The 19,614-nt window shown below is 40.2% G+C and overlaps 1 protein-coding gene across 1 annotated transcript in view; it reads right to left on the reverse strand.

Moving 5' to 3' along the window:
- Positions 1 to 555: 555 nt before the first annotated feature.
- Positions 556 to 19,614, reverse strand: part of CYBB (cytochrome b-245 beta chain) — a 32,499-nt gene continuing 13,440 nt past the window's right edge. Inside the window, exons 5-13 of the mRNA XM_004435049.3 lie at positions 19,360 to 19,505; positions 17,056 to 17,246; positions 14,644 to 14,773; positions 12,404 to 12,496; positions 9,656 to 9,909; positions 8,712 to 8,874; positions 7,100 to 7,246; positions 4,759 to 4,883; positions 556 to 3,268 (exon numbers count right to left, since the gene is read on the reverse strand). Of these exons, the coding sequence (XP_004435106.1) occupies positions 3,142 to 3,268; positions 4,759 to 4,883; positions 7,100 to 7,246; positions 8,712 to 8,874; positions 9,656 to 9,909; positions 12,404 to 12,496; positions 14,644 to 14,773; positions 17,056 to 17,246; positions 19,360 to 19,505 (1,376 nt within the window). The 3' untranslated portion in view covers positions 556 to 3,141. The remainder of the gene's footprint in view (positions 3,269 to 4,758; positions 4,884 to 7,099; positions 7,247 to 8,711; positions 8,875 to 9,655; positions 9,910 to 12,403; positions 12,497 to 14,643; positions 14,774 to 17,055; positions 17,247 to 19,359; positions 19,506 to 19,614) is intronic.

Consider the following 19,614-nt stretch of genomic DNA (forward strand, 5'->3'; position numbering starts at 1 on the left):
AATTGGGATAAAATGGCTACCTTGCAGTGTCCTGAGGGATTAGCTGAAGTGTACGGAAGATGTTTGGCATAGTAGAAGGTATTTACTAAATGTTAGCTATTTCTATTGTTGACATCTGTTTCAGGTAATGTCCTTTGCCCCCTTGGCAGCACTTGTTGACTCCCACAGGAATATATGACCATACCTCTTATCCATTTTCTAGACAGTGGGGATCGTAATTGGTTGACTCATTTAGGACAACGGCCAACACAGAACCATGAGCATATATATACAGTCACAATCTGATTTGATGACATCTAATTGCAAAGTTAGAGCCTAAAACATGAGCGGAAATGAAAAAAAGAAGTCTTATACTGGGACTTCTTTGCCTTTGAAATTCTGTCAATGATGTGAGGTGATACTCCATTGTCCCTTATACCAGTGCTGTGAGGATCACCAGGACATTAGCACACAACTCAGTACTCAGTTTTCCCTTCCCAATCCATCAATTGTGCAGTGTTTGGCATGTATTATGCAAAAACAGAGAAACTCAACTCCACTAGGGCAGAGAAAATCTTCACTATCTGAATCCACGCTTTATTTATTTATTTTAATTCACTCTTTAATACAGAGATCAATAACACAGACACCGAGAGAGCTCATTAATTTTAATAGTTGAGCACAATTTTAATAGTTCTTCCCAGGAATTATCTCCCAGGGCCCCCCAAAACTATTCACATACAACACCTACAAGTATTCAGATTTCATTAATGCAATATTGCAAAAGCCGGAGAACTAAAAAAAACTTTCATAGCCTTGAGATTAAAAACAATGCTTAATCGTTCTCTCAGTACCTGTTACTAAACGCTAAATGCTAAATGCTAAAGCAGCTGCGCTGGCGGCTGGCGGCTGGCGGCTTGGGAGAAGGATGAAGCAGGAAGCTCTCATAATGACAAGCCCTTTTACACTCATTTTTCATCGCATAACCAGGATAATACAGGACAGATCTCTCTATTTTGGTGACTATGTTGGTGTCAAACGTAGAAAACCCCAGACAAACATTTTCAGAGCAACAAATGGAGTTGGTTTTACTTAGGCCACATAGGTTAGAGAGGGCCAAGATTCTCAGACTCCTTACGACTGAGGTTCCCCCTCTTGCTCACACCTTGCCATTGAGAATTGATACTATGAACACAGAGTGTGAGTCATGGTATTAGCACAATAAAAATTTGTTGAATGAATGAACTGACACAAGGTGTAGTGTGAACAGGCTGTACCTAAGTTTCTCTAAGTGGAAACCTTCCTGGGACATGTTGGGTGGGTGACATTCCTGCAGCAACCCTGACTTGTCAATGTCATGGGCATCCTGGGAGCCCAAAGCAACAAGGGCTCTTACTAGTTCGTACTAGTTCAGTCCCCTGAATATGCCTACTCGGCATCAAAATTTGTGATCAGAATTTCAGGTTCAATACCACATATAATCAAAATAAAATGAATATGTGTATGCCTCCTTCAATTATATTCAATACATACAAAACTTTAAGAAATCTAGGGTAGAAATTGACCAATGTGACACTCCCTTCCTCTACCCTTCCCTTTTGCCATTTTGCTTTCTCTCACTCTTCTTCTTTTCTCTTTCCCCCTTCCCTTCAGTTTCATCCTAACCCAGTCTTCTGCCCTTCCCCCTGCTTTCTTCTCTTTCTTCCTCATTACCAAATTTAAATAGTTCTAAATATCTGTGGTTCCAGAGGGTGGCCACAACAAAGCTGTTTTCAGTTCCCGGAAATAAGAGCAGTTCTAAGAAAAAAAAAAAAAAAACTGTTTCTGGTCACACTAACAGTGATTTAGAGACCCTCTCTTAAACTCACAGATATCCAGAATATTCTATTGGGTGTGAATTCAATGCCTACACAGTAAGCTGGGGATTTTTGTTTCTAGGATGTAGATTTCATGATGTTAATGATAATGATATAAAAAATAAACTGTTAGTCACACAAATAAGATCCATTTTGTGTGTATTTAAGTAAAACAAGGGGCGGATGCCAATTAAAGCAGATAGTCAAATCAGATACATATTTGTCACAATTCTTAATTTCAAATTCACAAGTGCTGGCCGGAGGAGAGCCTTTCAGGCAGCAAATCAGTTTGCATTTCTATCATAGCACAGGGAGCAGGACTAGAGAAGCCAGCCAGAGTTATGGTAGGAGGTCAGTTCTCTGCCTCCATCTCCCTTTCCTCCATGCTTCAAATAAGAATGTGAGGGAACCTCCGGGACATCCTATTGGTTACTATCTGTAGCCTGTTCTCTACCCTCGGAAGAATCAGCTTCCTTTGGTCTATAAGAGTAAAACAAGTTTTTCCTTAGATAATTCTGTTTAAGGCCTTAAATTAATTCTACCCTGGCACTGTCTGGTTCTAAATGTCTCTTCATTCATTCATTCAACAAACTTTCATTGGGTAGCCACTCTCTGCCAACCACGATTGTAAATGCTGGGTAACACATTAACTTTAGTCAGCCTAATATTCTTTTGTAAGAAGAATTCCTGACCCAGTTAGGCTGCTGCATTGGTAAACTAGAATATGCTCAGAAGTCAATCCTGTCATGATTAAATGTTGAATCACTCTCAGAATACATTGTCTCCTATTTGGAGAATTTCCTCCGACCTGACAATGATAACAAAGATGACACAAAATGGAAAATGAATAGCTACTCCCTGGTTTGCTTCTTCTTTGGGGGAGTATACAAACCTATTTCCAGGCAGCCTGGTATCGTGGAAAGAGTACCAAACCTGGAGTCAGATGGCCTAGATCCTGTCTCAGCTTCATAATCTTAGGTAAGTTACTTCACCATTTTGAGCCCCCATTCATTTTATCCTAAGAACTGGATCCAAGGATCCTTGCCCTATCTTTCTTTGGCGTCTCTGGCATAAGGAAAAAATGAAATAATGTTTGTAAAAGTGCTCTGAAAACCATAAAGCCCCATACAAATGCAAATTATCACTATCAAACAATCTTTGACATTTCTTTCAGGGAAAACCATCATATTATAGTTTCTTTTCCTCCTTTTTTTTTTTTTAAAGGGAGGGAACTTATATTATCAACTAGCATTATTTGGGCATTTGGCAGCATAGCCCACATTTATTTTCTCACGGAAGAGACCAATTAGAAGTTTTCCTTATTGAAAATGAAATGCACTCCCCGAGGGCCAGCCTCGGAGTGGGAGATGCTCTGTTTACTGAGGGTTTCAGCCAGGGCTTCAGGTCCACAGAGGAAAACTCCTATTCTGGTGCTTTGGGGAAAGAAAGAAAAAAAGACAGTTTTAGGCTTTGGGATGGGATAGACTACAAAGCACATGGGGGAATTCCCTATCGCTTTTAGGCCCCAGGGCAGAGTCCCCTCTGCTTCTTTGTCTTTTCCACACATGGCAGAGTTCAGAGTACCCTGCAGGAGAGTGGTTCAGCCCTGTTTGCGGGGTAAGCTGGATACTTCAAAAGGCAGTTGACTTCCCTGGAAAATGACATTCAAGCGGGGTTTATGGAAACTTCTACCACAGAGAAAATGGTGGTGAATTTGTGAGTCTGGGGGCTACTTCCCTTTAGGGCTCTGTGTCCCCAAACCCTCTCTGGCACCTTGAAATCAGGAACAAACCCACTTTAGGTACACCAACTCTGCCAATAGCTTGGTGTGGCTTCATCTCTCTACATTTTAGAGTCTAAAGCCTTGTTCCTCAAGTTGTGGTTCCAGACAAGGAGCCTAGGTGTCGGCTTTTTAAGAATGCAGATTCTTGGGCCCAACCCCAGACCTACTAAATCAGCATCTGCATTTTAAAAAGATCCCGAAGTGATACATATGCTCATTAGAATATAAGCAGCAATGGCCTAAAGGATATATTTATGGTGATTTCTTGAGTTTATCATGTGTTCTAGCAAAATGGAGGATCCCTTCAAAGTTTCATGATGTTTCGCTAAAACTTTAGCGAGGGCAGAAAGGACTTTGGGATGTCCGTCAACTTACGATTTTAGACTTGAAAGCTAAAACTGAAAGTGGAGACAGTGTCTCCTTACTAATAAGTATAAATCGTATTGAATTAAAAGAAGTAAATACTCTAGTGAATTTTTTTTGTTTTTTGTGAGGAAGATCAGCCCTGAGCTAACATCCATGCCAATCCTCCTCTTTTTTTGCTGAGGAAGACTGGCCCTGAGCTAACATCTATTGCCAATCTTCCTCTTTTTTTGCTGAGGAAGACTGGCCCTGAGCTAACATCTATTGCCAATCTTCCTTTTTTTTTCCCTTTTTCTCCCCAAAGCCTCAGTAGATAGTTGTATGTCATAGTTGCACATTCTTCTAGTTGCTGTATGTGGAATGTGGCCTCAGCACACCGGACAAGTGCGTCGGTGCACGCCCGGGATCCGAACCTGGGCCGTCAGTAGCGGAGCGCACGCACTTAGCCACTAAGCCACGGGGCCAGCTCCTACTCTAGTGAAATTTAGGAGACAAAAGAAAAGAATTGAGTTATGGCCCTACTTGGGAGGAGCAGGGCTCAGAAAGTCTGAGGTGAGGGCCTGGGAATCTTTGTTTATACATAATAACTCTCCAGGTAATTTTGGTGTGATTTAAAGACTCCTTCTTAAAGTCACAGATATCTAGAACTTTCTATTGGGTGTGAATATAGTAATCTAGGTATTTTAGTTTCCAGAATATGCAAATCTAGCCATGTTTGGGAGCTGCTGCTTTAGGTAAACCATGAGCCTCAAGAACACCCTGGTGGGGTCTCCTTACTTTGGGTGTTGACTCGCAATTGTCTTGAACTCATTGTCCCAGTTGGGCCGTCCATACAAAGTCTTTTGTTTCAGGCCTGTGATCACATCTTTCTCCTCATCATGGTGCACAGCAAAGTGATTGGCCTGCAAGAAAGGACATGAATTCAGAAAACAAAAAAAGACATGCTGTAAAAAAACCACACAGATATATTTACATATCTCACAAATCAAGTTCTCACTACCCATTCTAACCATATACATGTTTGGGGCAAGGCACCAGGCTGAAGGCTAGAAGGTAAACAAAGATGAACAAACTAGGTCTCCTTCAGCAATTTACAATCTAGAAGGGCAGACCTTGAAGTATAAACATGAATAATCCTATTTGTAGAATTGGGTATGATGAGTGCCATGGAAGAGGCACAAACCCCTCAGTGAGAGGAAAGAAGGAAGGTAGGGTGGGAAGATACGGGAAGGTTTCAGGGTGGCAGCATTTGAGTCAGGCTTCGAAGTGTAGGTAGGATTTAAATTCTCTGTCTCACTATTTTTCTCTCTGCTCTACATTTCATCTGCTCTACGACTTTCTCTCCTCACCTTAATATACTCCCACTCCTTTGGAAGAATCTCCAAGAATTAAAACAATCCTAGATTAAAATGCATTCATATTTGGTAACATAATGAGACATAAAACCAAGCCTAAAGCCAGTCCGTGTGTGTGTGTGTACATAGTCACATGTTGTTCTTAGCTACCATTCTAGGGGGCCTCAGTTTGAACAACAGATATTTTTCATAAAAGCGGTTAATTAAATTTATTTAAAAATTAAATCAAGTTTTAAATTCACTGGACAGAGGATGGATGAGGTTAAGAAAGGTAGTTACTCTGGTTTAATAATCTTGTAGGGACCAGTTTTGCAAAGCAAAATAACTATTTTTCAATGCAAATAAATGTCCCATTAAAAAAACTGTGTCTGGCTTTTTAAAAAACAAAACGGCAAAGCAATTTATATATTACAGATTTTTTCCTGGGTTTTGTTTTTATCAAATATTTTTTGTTGTTGCTGTTTTGCTTTTAAATTGCAGAAGTGACATCTTGAAACCACTTTTTCTGGAGCAGCAACTATCATCGTCATGTGTCCCTGGATCTACATTTGCAACAAGACTCTTCTAAGACTTGGAGGATCTATGATCAACATTATGCCAAAACCCAAATGAGAAGTCAGTTTTCACAGGTACAAGGTACATGTGAAAGATGCCCAGGGTTGAGGAACCAATGTATGGGTATGGCCAGCTGAGACATTGGCTAGGAATAGGCAGAGACTCTTTCTTGCCTTAGCTCCTCACTCAGCGGGGACAGCTTATGCTGCTTCTAGGCCAAGTCATTAATGTTTGCTTATTTAGAAAGATGTTATCCCCTAGGAATCATTAATTTGTTTCAGAATTTTTTAATCAAGGCCCTTTTGACATTTGGGGCCATATAATTCTTTGTTGTGGGGGGTTATCTTGTGAATTGTAGAGTGTTTACATTACTAAAGGTCCCTGGAGGGAGAGGGGCTATATATATATATATATATGTATATACACCACACACACACACATATACACACAAATATACACACATGTATATATCTCCTTCATTAGATATATTTTGATTTACTTATAAATGATAATCGTGAACTACCGGGAGTTGCTAAGAGTGTAGGCTGTGGAGCATTCTGACTCCGCCACTTACTAGCTGGGTGCCCTTGGACAAATGACCTAACCTGTTCTGTGCCTTGGTTTCTTCATCTGTAAAATGTGAATAATAATAGTAGTTACATCATAAGGTTGTTGCAAAGATTGAATTAGACAATCTGTATAAACAATAAGAACAGTACTTGGCACATAGTATATGCTTAATAACTATTAGCAGTTATTAATACTACTTCTTAAATGTATTCTGTATATTACAAAACATGTGTAAACATAAAATTAAAGGGATATACATGTGTATGTATAAATGTGTGTGTATAAAGGGAGAGAGAAAGAGAGAAAGCTAATACTGTCTTCCCATAACCTGATGGATCATCTTATCCACCTGGGTCGAGACCCCCTGGTGGAAGCACTGCTCTAATAAGTTCAAAGTCATGGCTTTTATTCATTGTAGGCTTTTTAGCTTTGATGTGTTCCACAGATATCAACTTTAAATCTAGTCTCAACTGTCTGAACACGTGGGGAATATTGAGTGAGAGTAAACGGGCTGGATTACCCGAATCTATCAACTGTTCTTGGTAAATACAGTGCACAAGCCACTCCAATAACCAAGGGGAAGTCAGACAGCCGTGGGCACCATGGGAAGGACCAGAGATTTGGGATCTTGTCCTTACCTGAGACTCATCCCAGCCAGTGAGATAGATGTTATAGCTAAGGAAGTCGGCATTGTTCCTCTCCTGCATCTGGGTCTCCAGTAGCTGCAGCAAGTCGGCAAACCACTCAAAAGCATGTGTGTCCCGGCACAGCCAATAGAAGTAGATCTGAAAGACGGACAGATCAGGAAGCAGATTATATTTAAATAGGACCTATCAGCATTGACATAGGGATTTCTACCCTCTCCCCAACTTTTTCCTGCTGCTCAGAATGCTTAGAATTGGGTTTTCAGAAAGCTATGGGCATTTGACAAGTTAGTTCACACGAACTTGCTCTGGCCTTCACACTGGCAGGGCAGTAAATAAATAGCTTGGCCTCAGAATTCATAGCTTAAGAAAAAAACATTAGCCCACAACTTTCCCTCTGTGTTTGCTCTTGTCCTCCCAGAATCTCTGGCTTCCTTTGTATCTCCTCTCAGAAAGATCACTGGAATCTAGACTAGTAGTGGCTACCACAGGACTGCTTCCCTGCCTGCCACTGCCAGACATTCCTGAGTTCCTTGGGAAAAAAGTAGTTCTACCCACACCTCCTCCACAGAGAAAAGAGGAAAAGGAGAGAATGAAAAGTCAAGGCAAGCTCAATGTCCCTATTAGAGGTTATCTCTACAGTATTAAAATATCTCAAGTTTTGTTAAAGATGTCCTTTATCAGGCAATGAAACCAAATTAACATGTGACAAAAAAAATCCCCTGAGAATTTATTCTGAGGCGATATCCATAAGAAAGTAAAAGTACATGAAAGAACATGTCTCCTGCCCTCCCCCTGCAAAAAAAAAGTATCGGGAGGGCAGGAAATGGAATCAATCTCAATATCTAACATAGGATGATAGAAAAATTATTCTATATCCTCTCAATGGAACAAGAAGGAATCATTAAAAATGATCATTATAGAGCCTGTGACAACACTGAAAAGCAGTGTAATATGTTTTTTAAAAAAGCAGGACATGAGGGGCCGGCCCAGTGGTGTAGTGGTTAAGTTTGTGGGCTCCATTTCGGCAGCCCGGGCTTCGCAGGTTCGGATCCCGGGTGCAGACCTACGCACCGCTCATCAAGCCATGCTGTGGTGGCATCCCACATACAAAATAGAAGGAGATTGGCACAGATGTTAGCTCAGGGCTATTCTTCCTCAGCAAAAAGAGGAGGATTGGCAACAGAGGTTAGCTCAGGGCCAATCTTCCTCACCAAAAAAAAAAAAAACAGGACATGAAATTATACATACTCAATATTTACAGCTTTCTAAAAATATGTAAACACATGGATAATATTGGAAGAGAATGTACAAAAAGAAAAGCTATCGGATTGGGGTTGTGAATGCTTTCTTTCTCTCCCAACTTTCTTTCTTCTGAATTTCTAGTAATGCTATACAAATACAGTATATTACTTTCAATAATAGGCCTTCTTATATAGAAGCACATTTAACTTATCACATAGCTCTTTTATGAGTAGCCTGTCTCTCTGGAACCACCCAGAACTTGTCTTCACCTCCCTTGGTCTCTGCCCCGAAAGCCTTCTCAGGCTTTACTCGGCAGAATGTGATAATAGCTCCAAGCCCTGTGAAAAATGAAAGAACCTACCTTTTTGAGCCTCAGATTGGTGGCATTATTGCAATATTTGTACCAGACTGACTTGAGAATGGATGCGAAGGGTGTGACCCCAATCCCTGCTCCTACTAACATCACCACCTCGTAACTGAACACATCTTCACTGGCTGTGCCAAAGGGCCCGTCAACAGCTATCCTGGAGGGAAGCATGGGAGGAGATGGTTACAGAGATATCTTGCTCTTCAGAGTAGGATGGGGCACACATTATTACTGGGAGTGTGCAATATGTCACTTCAAACTGGAACAGTGTATCTATGGGGCACTTCCTTCTATGAAATAGCTTTCAAGTAACCAATTTAGTGTCATCATTGGAATTGGAAGTAAAAAAGAGGAAATTTTAGCTAACTGAAAACATTTGGTAACTCTCAGGGGTATTTTTTTTATATTCCCACCCCCTTCACCCACAACACACACATGCACACTCACACACACACTTTTCATTTGTCTATTCATTGAGTTATTCAACAAACTTGTCTTTATCATCTACCAAGTGCCTGACACCATGTTAGGCATGTGGGAAGAAAGAGGCAAAGTGAATAACCTATGGCATTTATCCTCAAATAATGTGTGGTACTTAAATTTTAAGAATATCTTTGATACACTATAATTCTGTTTGTTAGGAATATTAATATACCTTGGCCTTGATCCTTACATATTTAAAGGAATTTGGGAATATTAATTATTAATATTTGATTCAAATATTTTATATTTCACATAAGATTTATATGCATATATATATATGCATAAACACACCACAAACATAAAATGGGGAACACAGAGATAGCTACCTATATTTCTAGAACCTGTGTGTTTTGTCAGACTCAGGAGATAGTATAGTGAGAGACAGGAGAAGAGGAGCTATTTAGTGACATTTTTCCTGAATTCGTACACCTTCGTAATGTGCACTTTGTACTCACTTAGGTAGCTTCCAGGCATCTTGAAACTCCTTCTTATCACAGCCACAAGCCTTGAACAGTCCCTCTGTCCAGTCTCCAACAATGCGGATATGGATGCTAAAGAAGTCTTCCTCAGGGGCAGAGGTCAGTGTGAAAGGGTGCCACTCTAGCCTGGACACCACGGGACACTTGACAAAAATGTATTGTCCCACTTCCATCTTGAATCCCTTTTTCTTCATCTGTAGCTCGATGGTTTTGAAAGGATGAGTGACCACCTAGGGAACAAAGCATGTCTCTGGAAACTACACTTTCCCCAAATACTTGCCTTTTCTGTGTCCATATGGATAAAAGACTGAGCTAAGATGCCCCACCCAAGTCCCTTCTTCAGGGCCAACACAGCAGTTCCTCTACCAGATGTGTCTCTCATTGGGAATTGCCCTCGGCTGCAGCCCATGGTCAACAATGAGCTGATGCAGGGATACAAACCTGGCTCCTCTCCTCAATTTGGGACAACTCCGAGCGACCATCCAACTCCAGCACTCCCTGTAGGATTAACTGAGGCCGCAGTTGCAACCACTTTGAGGGTCAGCTTTTTCCTCTCCCCAATCCTGCCTTTCTTTTCTTTTATAGGTTCGTCTCCTGAGAACATGCCCCAATAAACCTCTGCATGCAGTTTTCTATCTCAGAGTCCTTCCAGGGAATCCAACGTAAGACACCAGCCTACTGTGATATTTTTTTTTCTCTAAGAAGTCAAGGCAGGTGCTAGAAACAGGAAGAAGAGATGGTTTCCTGCTCAGCCTTCCTGTCTCCCCAGGGGATGATCCAGAGCCTTAGCAGCTGGATAGAAGAAGAAGGAGCCTCCATTGGCTACTTATATATCAACATCCCCCAAAGCAAGCCTAACGGTGCTGGTCTACTTTTGTTCTGAGTCGCACCTTGAACCCACCTGATTCCATGCATTGTTTATACATTTCTCCCTACCTTGGGAATACGCCATCCATCTCTCCCAAAGCCAGGCCCTACCCACCCATTGCCATCCTCATTCTCCATGTACACAAATGTTCATAACCAATTTGATCATAATAGCAAAAAATTGGACACAATCCAAATGTCCATCAACTGGTGAGTTGGTAAATAATTTTAAAAAAATAAAACACAATGAAAAACTCTCATGGTAATACAGAAAGTAATATACTCTTTTTTTTTTTTTTTTTTTTTTACGATTCCTGAGATGCCTAGAAGGACTTTATCTGTACAACTAAAAATAAACCAAGGGACATCAAAGGAAAGAAAAATCAATGGAAACAAAAGAGCAGCTTCCCAATGTTGACTGATATTGCTGGGCTTTTCTTTTTGTGACTGAGGAATGGGAGAATGGGAAATCCTTTTAATAAAAGTTGCCAAATATTTCCAAAACTTGTGATTTAAATATATCTTATTTGATAAACCTGTAACCAACTTCCCTTCTTCCTTGAAATAAGGAGTTGTAAAGCTTCATTTCGAAAACAGAAAACAAAAATTTACAAAAATTATTTTGAAAATTATATTTACCATGTTGCGATTTTGTATGGTGAAAACAATTTTTACCATATTGCAATTTTGCAGCCACAGGCAAAATTGGGATTGAATTAAATAAAATGTACTAGTGGACAGCATTGTAACTGGAATAGTTTTGGGTAACACCTTGTTTCTTATGTGTGTTGATATGAGAAAAAAATGAATATTTTCTTCACAAGAAAACAAGTCCGCCTCAGAAATGTGTTTAAGGGAAATATTTGTCTGGTTAGTCAGTTCTCATCTAGTAAGGGAAATTTTGTGGCAGCTCTTTTTGCTGATCTGTGGGATTTTTCTTATAATTCAACCTAGGTATCATAAAAGAAGAACTGTTGTAGCTTCCTATATTTATTTCAAGATTTCCAGTGCCAGCTGGAGTAACTTTACTATCACCCTCCACAGATGCCAAGAAAGAAAAGCTAGGGTGGAGGACAGGAAGAATTTGTGTGTTTTGCAAAAACAACCCATAGTAGGCTTTTGGTAAATACTTTTGAACTGAATTGAATTGAATTAATTTTTATTTGATAAAAATAATTTTGTCTGGTGTTTCCTAAAACTATAACAAGGAGTTTCCATTTCTATTTATTTTGTTGGATATTGATTGATTGATGAGAAGCAGTACAGAAGCATGGGGAAAAAGCCACTATATGCTTGGAGTCAGGAGACTCAATTCTAAATGCAGTTTAGTTACTAACTTGCTTGGTACTTTGGGCACTTTAACTCTAATATTCTGTGATTATATACAAAGCACAGAAAAGGAGGTAAAGGGGACCTAGAAAACTATCTCAACGTTAATCAGACCTACTCTTGGTTCCCTGGTTCTTTTGGCATCTGAATATTTTAAGGCTCAGCATATGCCCTTTTGAACTCACCTCTTTTGCTTATCCACTCTTAACTAATCAGATAATCAATCACTCTATGCTCCTCCCCTCTACACAAACACACACACATACACACACACAGATTCATGTACACAAAACACTTGGGTTCATTTTTCAGCAGAAAATGTTAACTTCTAGTTTCCCCAATTAAAAGGCCCAACCACTTGATTATCAAGCTCAGTACATTGAAATAAACTGTAGGTCTTCTCTCTGCCATAAATTTAATCAAAAGAAACTGAGTAAAAAAGAGCTCTGACCAATGATATAGAGAACTTGGGTAGACTTGTCCATGATATAGTTAGGTGCTATCAGTAATTCCTAAAACAGCCAGTACCTTGGTGATGACCACCTTCTGTTGAGATCGCCAAAACCGTACCAACCTCTCACAGAGATACAGGAACATGGGACCCACTATCCATTTCCAAGTCTGTAATCAGAGCAAAAAATGAAAAAAGCATGTGTTAAAGGGTGACAGCTAATAAAAGATTCATGGGGACAAAAAATTGTGAAAGTCAAGTTAATCTTTGTAGGCTTGTTTAAATATTTGATATTTGATTAGTAAATTTCTTCTAAAATAGAATGCATGACAAATATCTAACATTAAAATAAATTTTCGAGCCAGTAAAAATGAACATTCTCCTTTGCCACATTGGGGAACTATATCTACAGTATGAAACTTTCCCAAGAGGAACTGCCCACAAGAATAGGATTTCCTCCTAGTGTCACAACAGCAGTTGCAATAACCCTACAGCAAAGCAAGGCTGGTTTCAGAATTAACATTTCTCTAAAGGATAGTATTTCAGCAACACCATATTTTTAACACAACATTGCAATTTCTTTCTCTGAGTTATGTAGTCAAAGTTTTATCTTTTGCAACATGAGAAATTTCATGCAAGAATTTAGCTGTTTCTCCAATATCCTGCTAAGTTCTAGGAGCTATGCAATGCACTTGCTGAATAGGGACAAACCCAAAGACTTTCAGATTTCTCTGGATTCCCCTCTTGTCAGAATCTGCAGTGTTTCAGAACACTGGAACTACCCTGTGGCATTATTGGCTGTATTAAAATATTTAGGCCACAAAGATCCATCCTGGGACTCAGTCAGTTAGGTTTCTAGTTTAATACCTGAAGAAGTAAAGAATTATAGAAGGCAATATCATCTAAAAGATGACATTCCAGAACGGATTCCAAGAGGGAAAAAAAAAATCATGGACTGCTTCCCATAGTCTCACATATGGTCTTTCTATTAAATTATTTTTTTAGAAACTTATTGTTGGAAGTTGCGAGTACCTGAATATCTCTATCTCCAGCCAAAGTTAAAGAATATCTGCCCCAGAAGTTAGAAATGTTCTGCTACTGGCCATTGTTTTCATGAGACAGGTTTTTAAAACAGTATGGTATCATCCATCTGTTACCTGGGTGCCACCATGGAGCCCCATTGAACAGAGCCAGGTCTTGGACATTGACTCTAATCATCCCCAGAAACCCAGAAGTTCCTTTGAGGTAGATGTCTGTTAAGGTAGTAGTACTCTGACTCCAGCTGTCTTCGAGGAAACGTGCCTTCCCCTAGCCCATAAGAGGACCTGCAATACAGTTCCCTTTTTATCCTTTCTATTGATGTCTGCGTGTAGTGGGAGTTCACTGATGTGTCTAATTGCTTTCATTAATGAGCAAGGATGCTTAAAGATGTTAAGTCCCCAGACAGCATGTTCTGTCTAGAGGAAGAATACTCCTATATTAGAAGAGTAGGAAAAAAGAAAGGAGAAAATGGGACAGGAAATTTGCCTTTATATTATACTGTACTTGAAAAAAATAATAATCCTGTTCAGAAGTCCTGCACAAATGCTGATTTTGCCTAGTTCTATACCAATGGCTAGCATGATAACCAATAAAGAATACTGTATGCCAATGGGGAAAAAGATATGAAGATCACAGGGCCCACTTCTCACTCAATGGAGCAGAGATATTGAGAATACACAAAATGGAGGCTCTTTCAGCGTGTTTTCCCCGCCACACTCCTGCTCTACCATGCAGTGCCTTCGAATGTTGGTATAAACCTGGCTGTCCAACCTCCTTTATGCCTCATAGACAGGATCTCCTGATGCCTAAAGGGAGCCCCGTATATCACCTTATCAATTTCCTTCTTGGCTCTGAAAGCTGTAGAGAAAGGCTTGCTTCCTGGTATCTGAAGAGGCTCCTACCTCCTTCTAAGTGATTATCTGAGCTATCCAACTCTGCTCAGGATGGAATCCTTCTGAAGGTCATTAACTAGTATTATTGTGGCCCTCATACCCAGAAGAGAAGAGATGGAAATTCTTGAAGCCAAACAGCACTTTCAAAAACAATGCTTTTCCAAGTTTCATATCAAGACATGCATAATAGACGAATGAAAGCTTATTTTTCAAGAAATAATTCTAGACAATAAGTATAGCAGAGAAAAGTAGAAACTTACAACATTCTAGCAGTTCCATGACACTCGTAAAGGACAACTCTATGATATTTGTATGTATTTCTTAGACACAGTTTGAAGATTGTCAGTAATGAAACTGTAATAGCAACAATGAATTGTACATACCATAGGAGGGTTCCCAGAGAACTTCGGGACTGGACATTTCTCTATTTTTCCCCACTGTGTGATTTTATCATGACATATTGTTATGTTGTGCTTCTGCAAACTATCTGGGGTCTGCCCACGTACAATTCGCCTGAGGAAGAAATGTAAGTTCAGACCATTTAGTAGCAAGAAACTAAGTTCTTAGTTTTTTGAGATTCTGGGCATATTTTAAGTATTCTAATGTGGGTCCTGTACTTTTCACTTAAAAGTAATATCTTATTGCCCCCTCCAAACAGATTAGAGGAAGAGAAAGAAAATAAGTGATCTTCAGCAATAGAAAAAAAGTATGTACAGTGGCACAAAAATTATTTATATGTAACATTATAGAGGGTAAGTTTTCGATCTTTTCAATACATGTTTTCTTAAAGGGAGCATTTGTGCTTCTGTTTTGAGCATTATTTTCGTTTACAAACAAACAAACAAAAACAGAAAAACTGCAAATCTAACAGAGTGACTGCTAGCCCATATAGTGCCTTTGTGCAAATTAGAACAAGATGCCCCCTCTGTGAGAACAGTCCTACAGGCATGGAACTTGGCCAGCAGAGCCTGGGCTAATTTTATTCCCCTTGGCCGGGCACCCTTGTATAGTCGACAACCCATACAATCACACACAGTAGCCCTGAGGCTTAGTACAAGTCCTTTATTTGTTGTTTCAAAATTGTCTAAATTAAATCAAAAGGTTGAAATCAACTTAAGACAACTTTGCGGAGACTATGACATTCTCACAGACATCAACACTAATAGTGTGTCTCTTGAAGTGCTCGGAGCCCATTGACTTCAATTCAATAAATATTAAGTGAACAACTGATTGGGGTAATTAATTGGCATGATGCATAAAAAATGCAGACACAAAGTAAGGGTCCAAAAAATGATAACTATTAAAGTTCTTAATGCCCAAGTTCACATAGGGAGTGACAGAAAAAAAATCTGATTTTCTCCTTCTCTTCTCAATGCCAGGACCAGAAGTCAGAAAACCTGGATTTTAATCCCAGTTCAACTGCTACCTAGCCATAAGACTGTGAGCAATCAGCCAACCAGTGGAAGTAGCAGATTCTCCTCAAATGGAGAATGGGGTAAATATATCTCCTCTGCCTGCTCCAAAGTAAAATGCATATCTATGAAACTATATTAGTGTAAAGTGGTGGAATTACTAAACTAGAGAGGGGAAGAGATTCATTGTTTTCTCTAGGATTCTCTGAAACAGCTGGATTATGACCAAGTCCCATTTAAAGATACTCAATTGCTTTAGGAGAGTAAAGAGATTCTTTGTCTACACAGATTCTTCAGTGCTTAGAAAGAGTTGATCGGGGTCAGAGTCAGGAAGTCAATCAAGAAAACACACAAGTGGTTGCCTAATGCTGCTTCTCCCCACCCTTCCCCTTTTTCTACTTGGCCACCTCTAGGCTGACTGGGCTCTGAGCAGAGTCATTGGACCTTGAGCATCTACTTCCTCCACCCTTAGTTATCTAGAGCCTCATACCCACTAGGGAACTTCCCCAGGCCTGCTTTTGTGTGCAGGTGGGATATCAGCTGGTGTGAAACAGTAGAATAAACGAAACCTGGTATTAAAGAAGATTCCCAATTAGGCAAACTCTCCCAACCACACATCTAGGCACTGCGTGTCTCTATGAGAGCATTTATCACAGCCTGCTTTGACCACCTAGACTCCAATCCCAGCTATGCCACTTACAAACTGGGTGGCTTGAGCTACATATTTTATTTTTAATCTGTTTCCTTGTATACAATTTCCCCAGGAAATGTGGATAGTAAGAGCATATCTACCTTTTGGGGATTAAAAGAAACATTTCATGTCTCTAACAAGTGCTCAATAGAAGTTAGCTCTTACCTTTATTATATTAGAATGCTTGAAGGCAATAACCATATATTTTTCCTCCTAGGACTCCCGACGGTGCTTGAGATCGGTCCTCATACACAGTAGGCAATCAATAAATGATTGGCTTGAATCAAAACTCATTGAACTACAGCAAACCCTTTCACCTGGTTAATCATTAACCCCTCCAGTTTGGGAGTTTGTCTCATTTACTAGTGATTAAGCCACAGGAAACATCACTGCAGCCATCCAAGACCCTACCAGCACTTGTAACACGTTGAATACACTTGCAAAGATATTCAAACTTTGGTGTATTTTTCAAGCTTGCTATAAATAACTGCACTATGAATAAGCTATTAATTGAGTACAAGAAACTAAAGTGCTGCTGAGTGGTTTCTATCAAACTGACCTCTGTTGTCCCCTCATATTCCCTCAGCAGACAGGCTGACAACACACAGATGAGGTCACTGTGCCTCTAACAGAGCACCTCACCTGGAAACTGAGGGACATAAAGTACTTGGCCTCAGAGCTTAAACACTCACTCAGCTCCATGGATGGCGAGACCAATGAAGAAGATCACAAAGAGATGGTGTGTGTACCAAAACACTTCAAAGTAAGACCTCCGGATGGTTTTGGTGGAGGAAGTGATAATTAGTATGAGGCACAGCGTGATGACAATTCCAGTGATGCCTGCCAACCGAGTCACAGCTACATATAGGCCTCCTTCAGGATTCTGTAAAAAACAAACACACACACACAGACACATACACACACACACAAACACATTATTTGTAGGCTTTCAAATACAGGACTTCTTATTTATAAAGTGTCTGATGAACAGGGCAATAGGCATTTTCATTCCCCCTTTAGATAATCCTAACCATCCCTCACAAAGTGATATAGACTTGGAATAGATATTTCTCAATTTAAAAAAGTCTTATATGGTTGAGGTGTCATAGGAAGTGTGAATTGATACACTGAAATAGTTCTAAGGGAGTATCAAATAAAGGAAAGCAGTCAACTGTAAGATGTCCTAAAAGGGTCTGAAGCTCTTTCTCCCTTTGATTTGAAAAGGGCCACAGTGCTTAGTTTGCAAATGTATTCTGGGCATACCTAACATCTCAGGCTGGGTTCTCCCGAAGCAGACCCTGAGATGAGGGTTCATGGGCAAGTGATTTAAAAAGGATGTGCTCCAGAAGAAACTGGTAAGGAAATGGTTAATAGGACAGGAAAGAGGTACAACTCAAGTAAGAGGGTGATTTCAGGCCAAGTCTTATAGAGGGTAACTTCAGCCTGATGCTGCCGGGGAACTGCAGAGGGTAAGTTACACCTCAGAGTTTATCCTGACTCAAGACAAGAAAGCCAGGCTTTCATGGCCCACACCCATCAGTTATTGGCTAAGGGCTGCCCGGGGAGGGGTAGCTAGCCAGTCCCTTCCAGATCTCTGAGCTTGTGAGCAAAGGGACGAAATGCAAGTACAAGAAATTGAAAGTGAAAGCACACAGAAGGGTAGGGGAGCATAGACACAGTAAAAGTGACCCAAAGATATCTGGGCACATCATGGCAGTGTCAGCTCACCTAGTATGTTCCCATTCCCACCCTTATATTTCATTGTACAAACACTGAACAATGGAAAAGAAAAATTATCCAAGACATTATAGAAAAAGAATTTCTGTTTTGTTTGATGCTGTTTAATTCTGTTCCTAAGTAGACCAGGCAAGTTTTTTCATACCAGCTTGAGGATAATTATTTTTGCAAAATTAAGGGACTTTTCTTGTAATCTTTTCTAAACACAAGGAAACATGTTTGGAATTCAGTGTATAGTAGTGTGATTTGGCCATCCTCCCAAGCCACTGGGTACATGAAGATGACTTGGAGCTTCTCCCTCTGACTGTAGAAAGGTTCAACAACTGCTGGAAGGGAAGAAGTCCTTGCTTGTGGATACCCCAAATGGCTGCCCCCGTAGAACTGCTGAGTTCCTCCCAGTGTACTGTGCTCCTCAAGGAATGACAGTTAGCAGACATAGGCCACCCCTCAGATGTTGTAGGCAAGAAAGAAGAAAAGCATCGCTGACAGTTATCAGCTGGTGGCTGGCCTGGTACTAACACCTAAGCCGGAGTGTTTCCTATTTCATATAAACAATTTCATACAACACCAACATCAGATGAGGTCATTCTGTGACTGTGATGGAGTGAGACAAAAACAAGACCACTCTGAAATCATGTCTAAGCCAAGACACAAACAAGCGTGACTGCTGCTTCTTCACCTACTACAGATTTAGCCCCATTCTATTCCTTCTGCCTCCTAAAAAAAAATTAAGATACCAAATCCTAGAACTATCCCCAATTCTTGACCATACCCGATCCATAGCAAATCCTTGCTTCCTTAAACCCCTCCCAAAGCACCTAACACAAACCCAAGTCCTAGAAAAGCCTCTCTTAACACCCTCCTGAGATGCCCCAGACTTCTTCATGGTGTGAGGTCTCTTTTGCTGCAGCAAGCAATAAACCCAACCTTGTTTCACCAGACTATGTTCCTGGCTTTCTTTGACTGTTGGGCATTGTCATGGGTGAGCCTGAATTACTCCAGGCTCCACATATGCACATTCTCACAAGTGAGCTTAAGTAACTGGAAAACACCTAGTGACCCTCCACACATGGGGTTGGGAGTATGGGAGACATTTTCATTGTACACACATTCTTAGAATATACAAACTTGTCCCTCTGATTGTTAGTCAACTTTTGTCATTGTTGTTGTTCTGGCCAAGTAGTTTTTCACTCACTAAAATCTAGTTCTCAGTTTTAATGGCCTTAGGGAACATCTGGATCAGGAAACAAGAGGCTTACCTTGATTCTCTCTCGAGCAAAATTGAGGTAAGCTTCACCAGGCTTATCTCCTATGTTAGAGAGTTCTATTGAATAATTATCAGAATTGTTGACTCGGGCATTCACACAGAACTCCACATTAAATAGATGTGCAATGGTGTGAATCGCTAAAGAAGGCAGAGAAGAGAAACAGAGGGTGAAAGTTGTGCACAACTTTATTGTAAGCTGAGTTTCCAGCTACAGCCCCTAACTCTAAGATAAGTTACCGGGAGATAC

Source organism: Ceratotherium simum, chromosome X, assembly GCF_057802395.1.
Source record: "Ceratotherium simum simum isolate JZ-2026a chromosome X, ASM5780239v1, whole genome shotgun sequence".
NCBI lineage: Eukaryota > Metazoa > Chordata > Mammalia > Perissodactyla > Rhinocerotidae > Ceratotherium > Ceratotherium simum.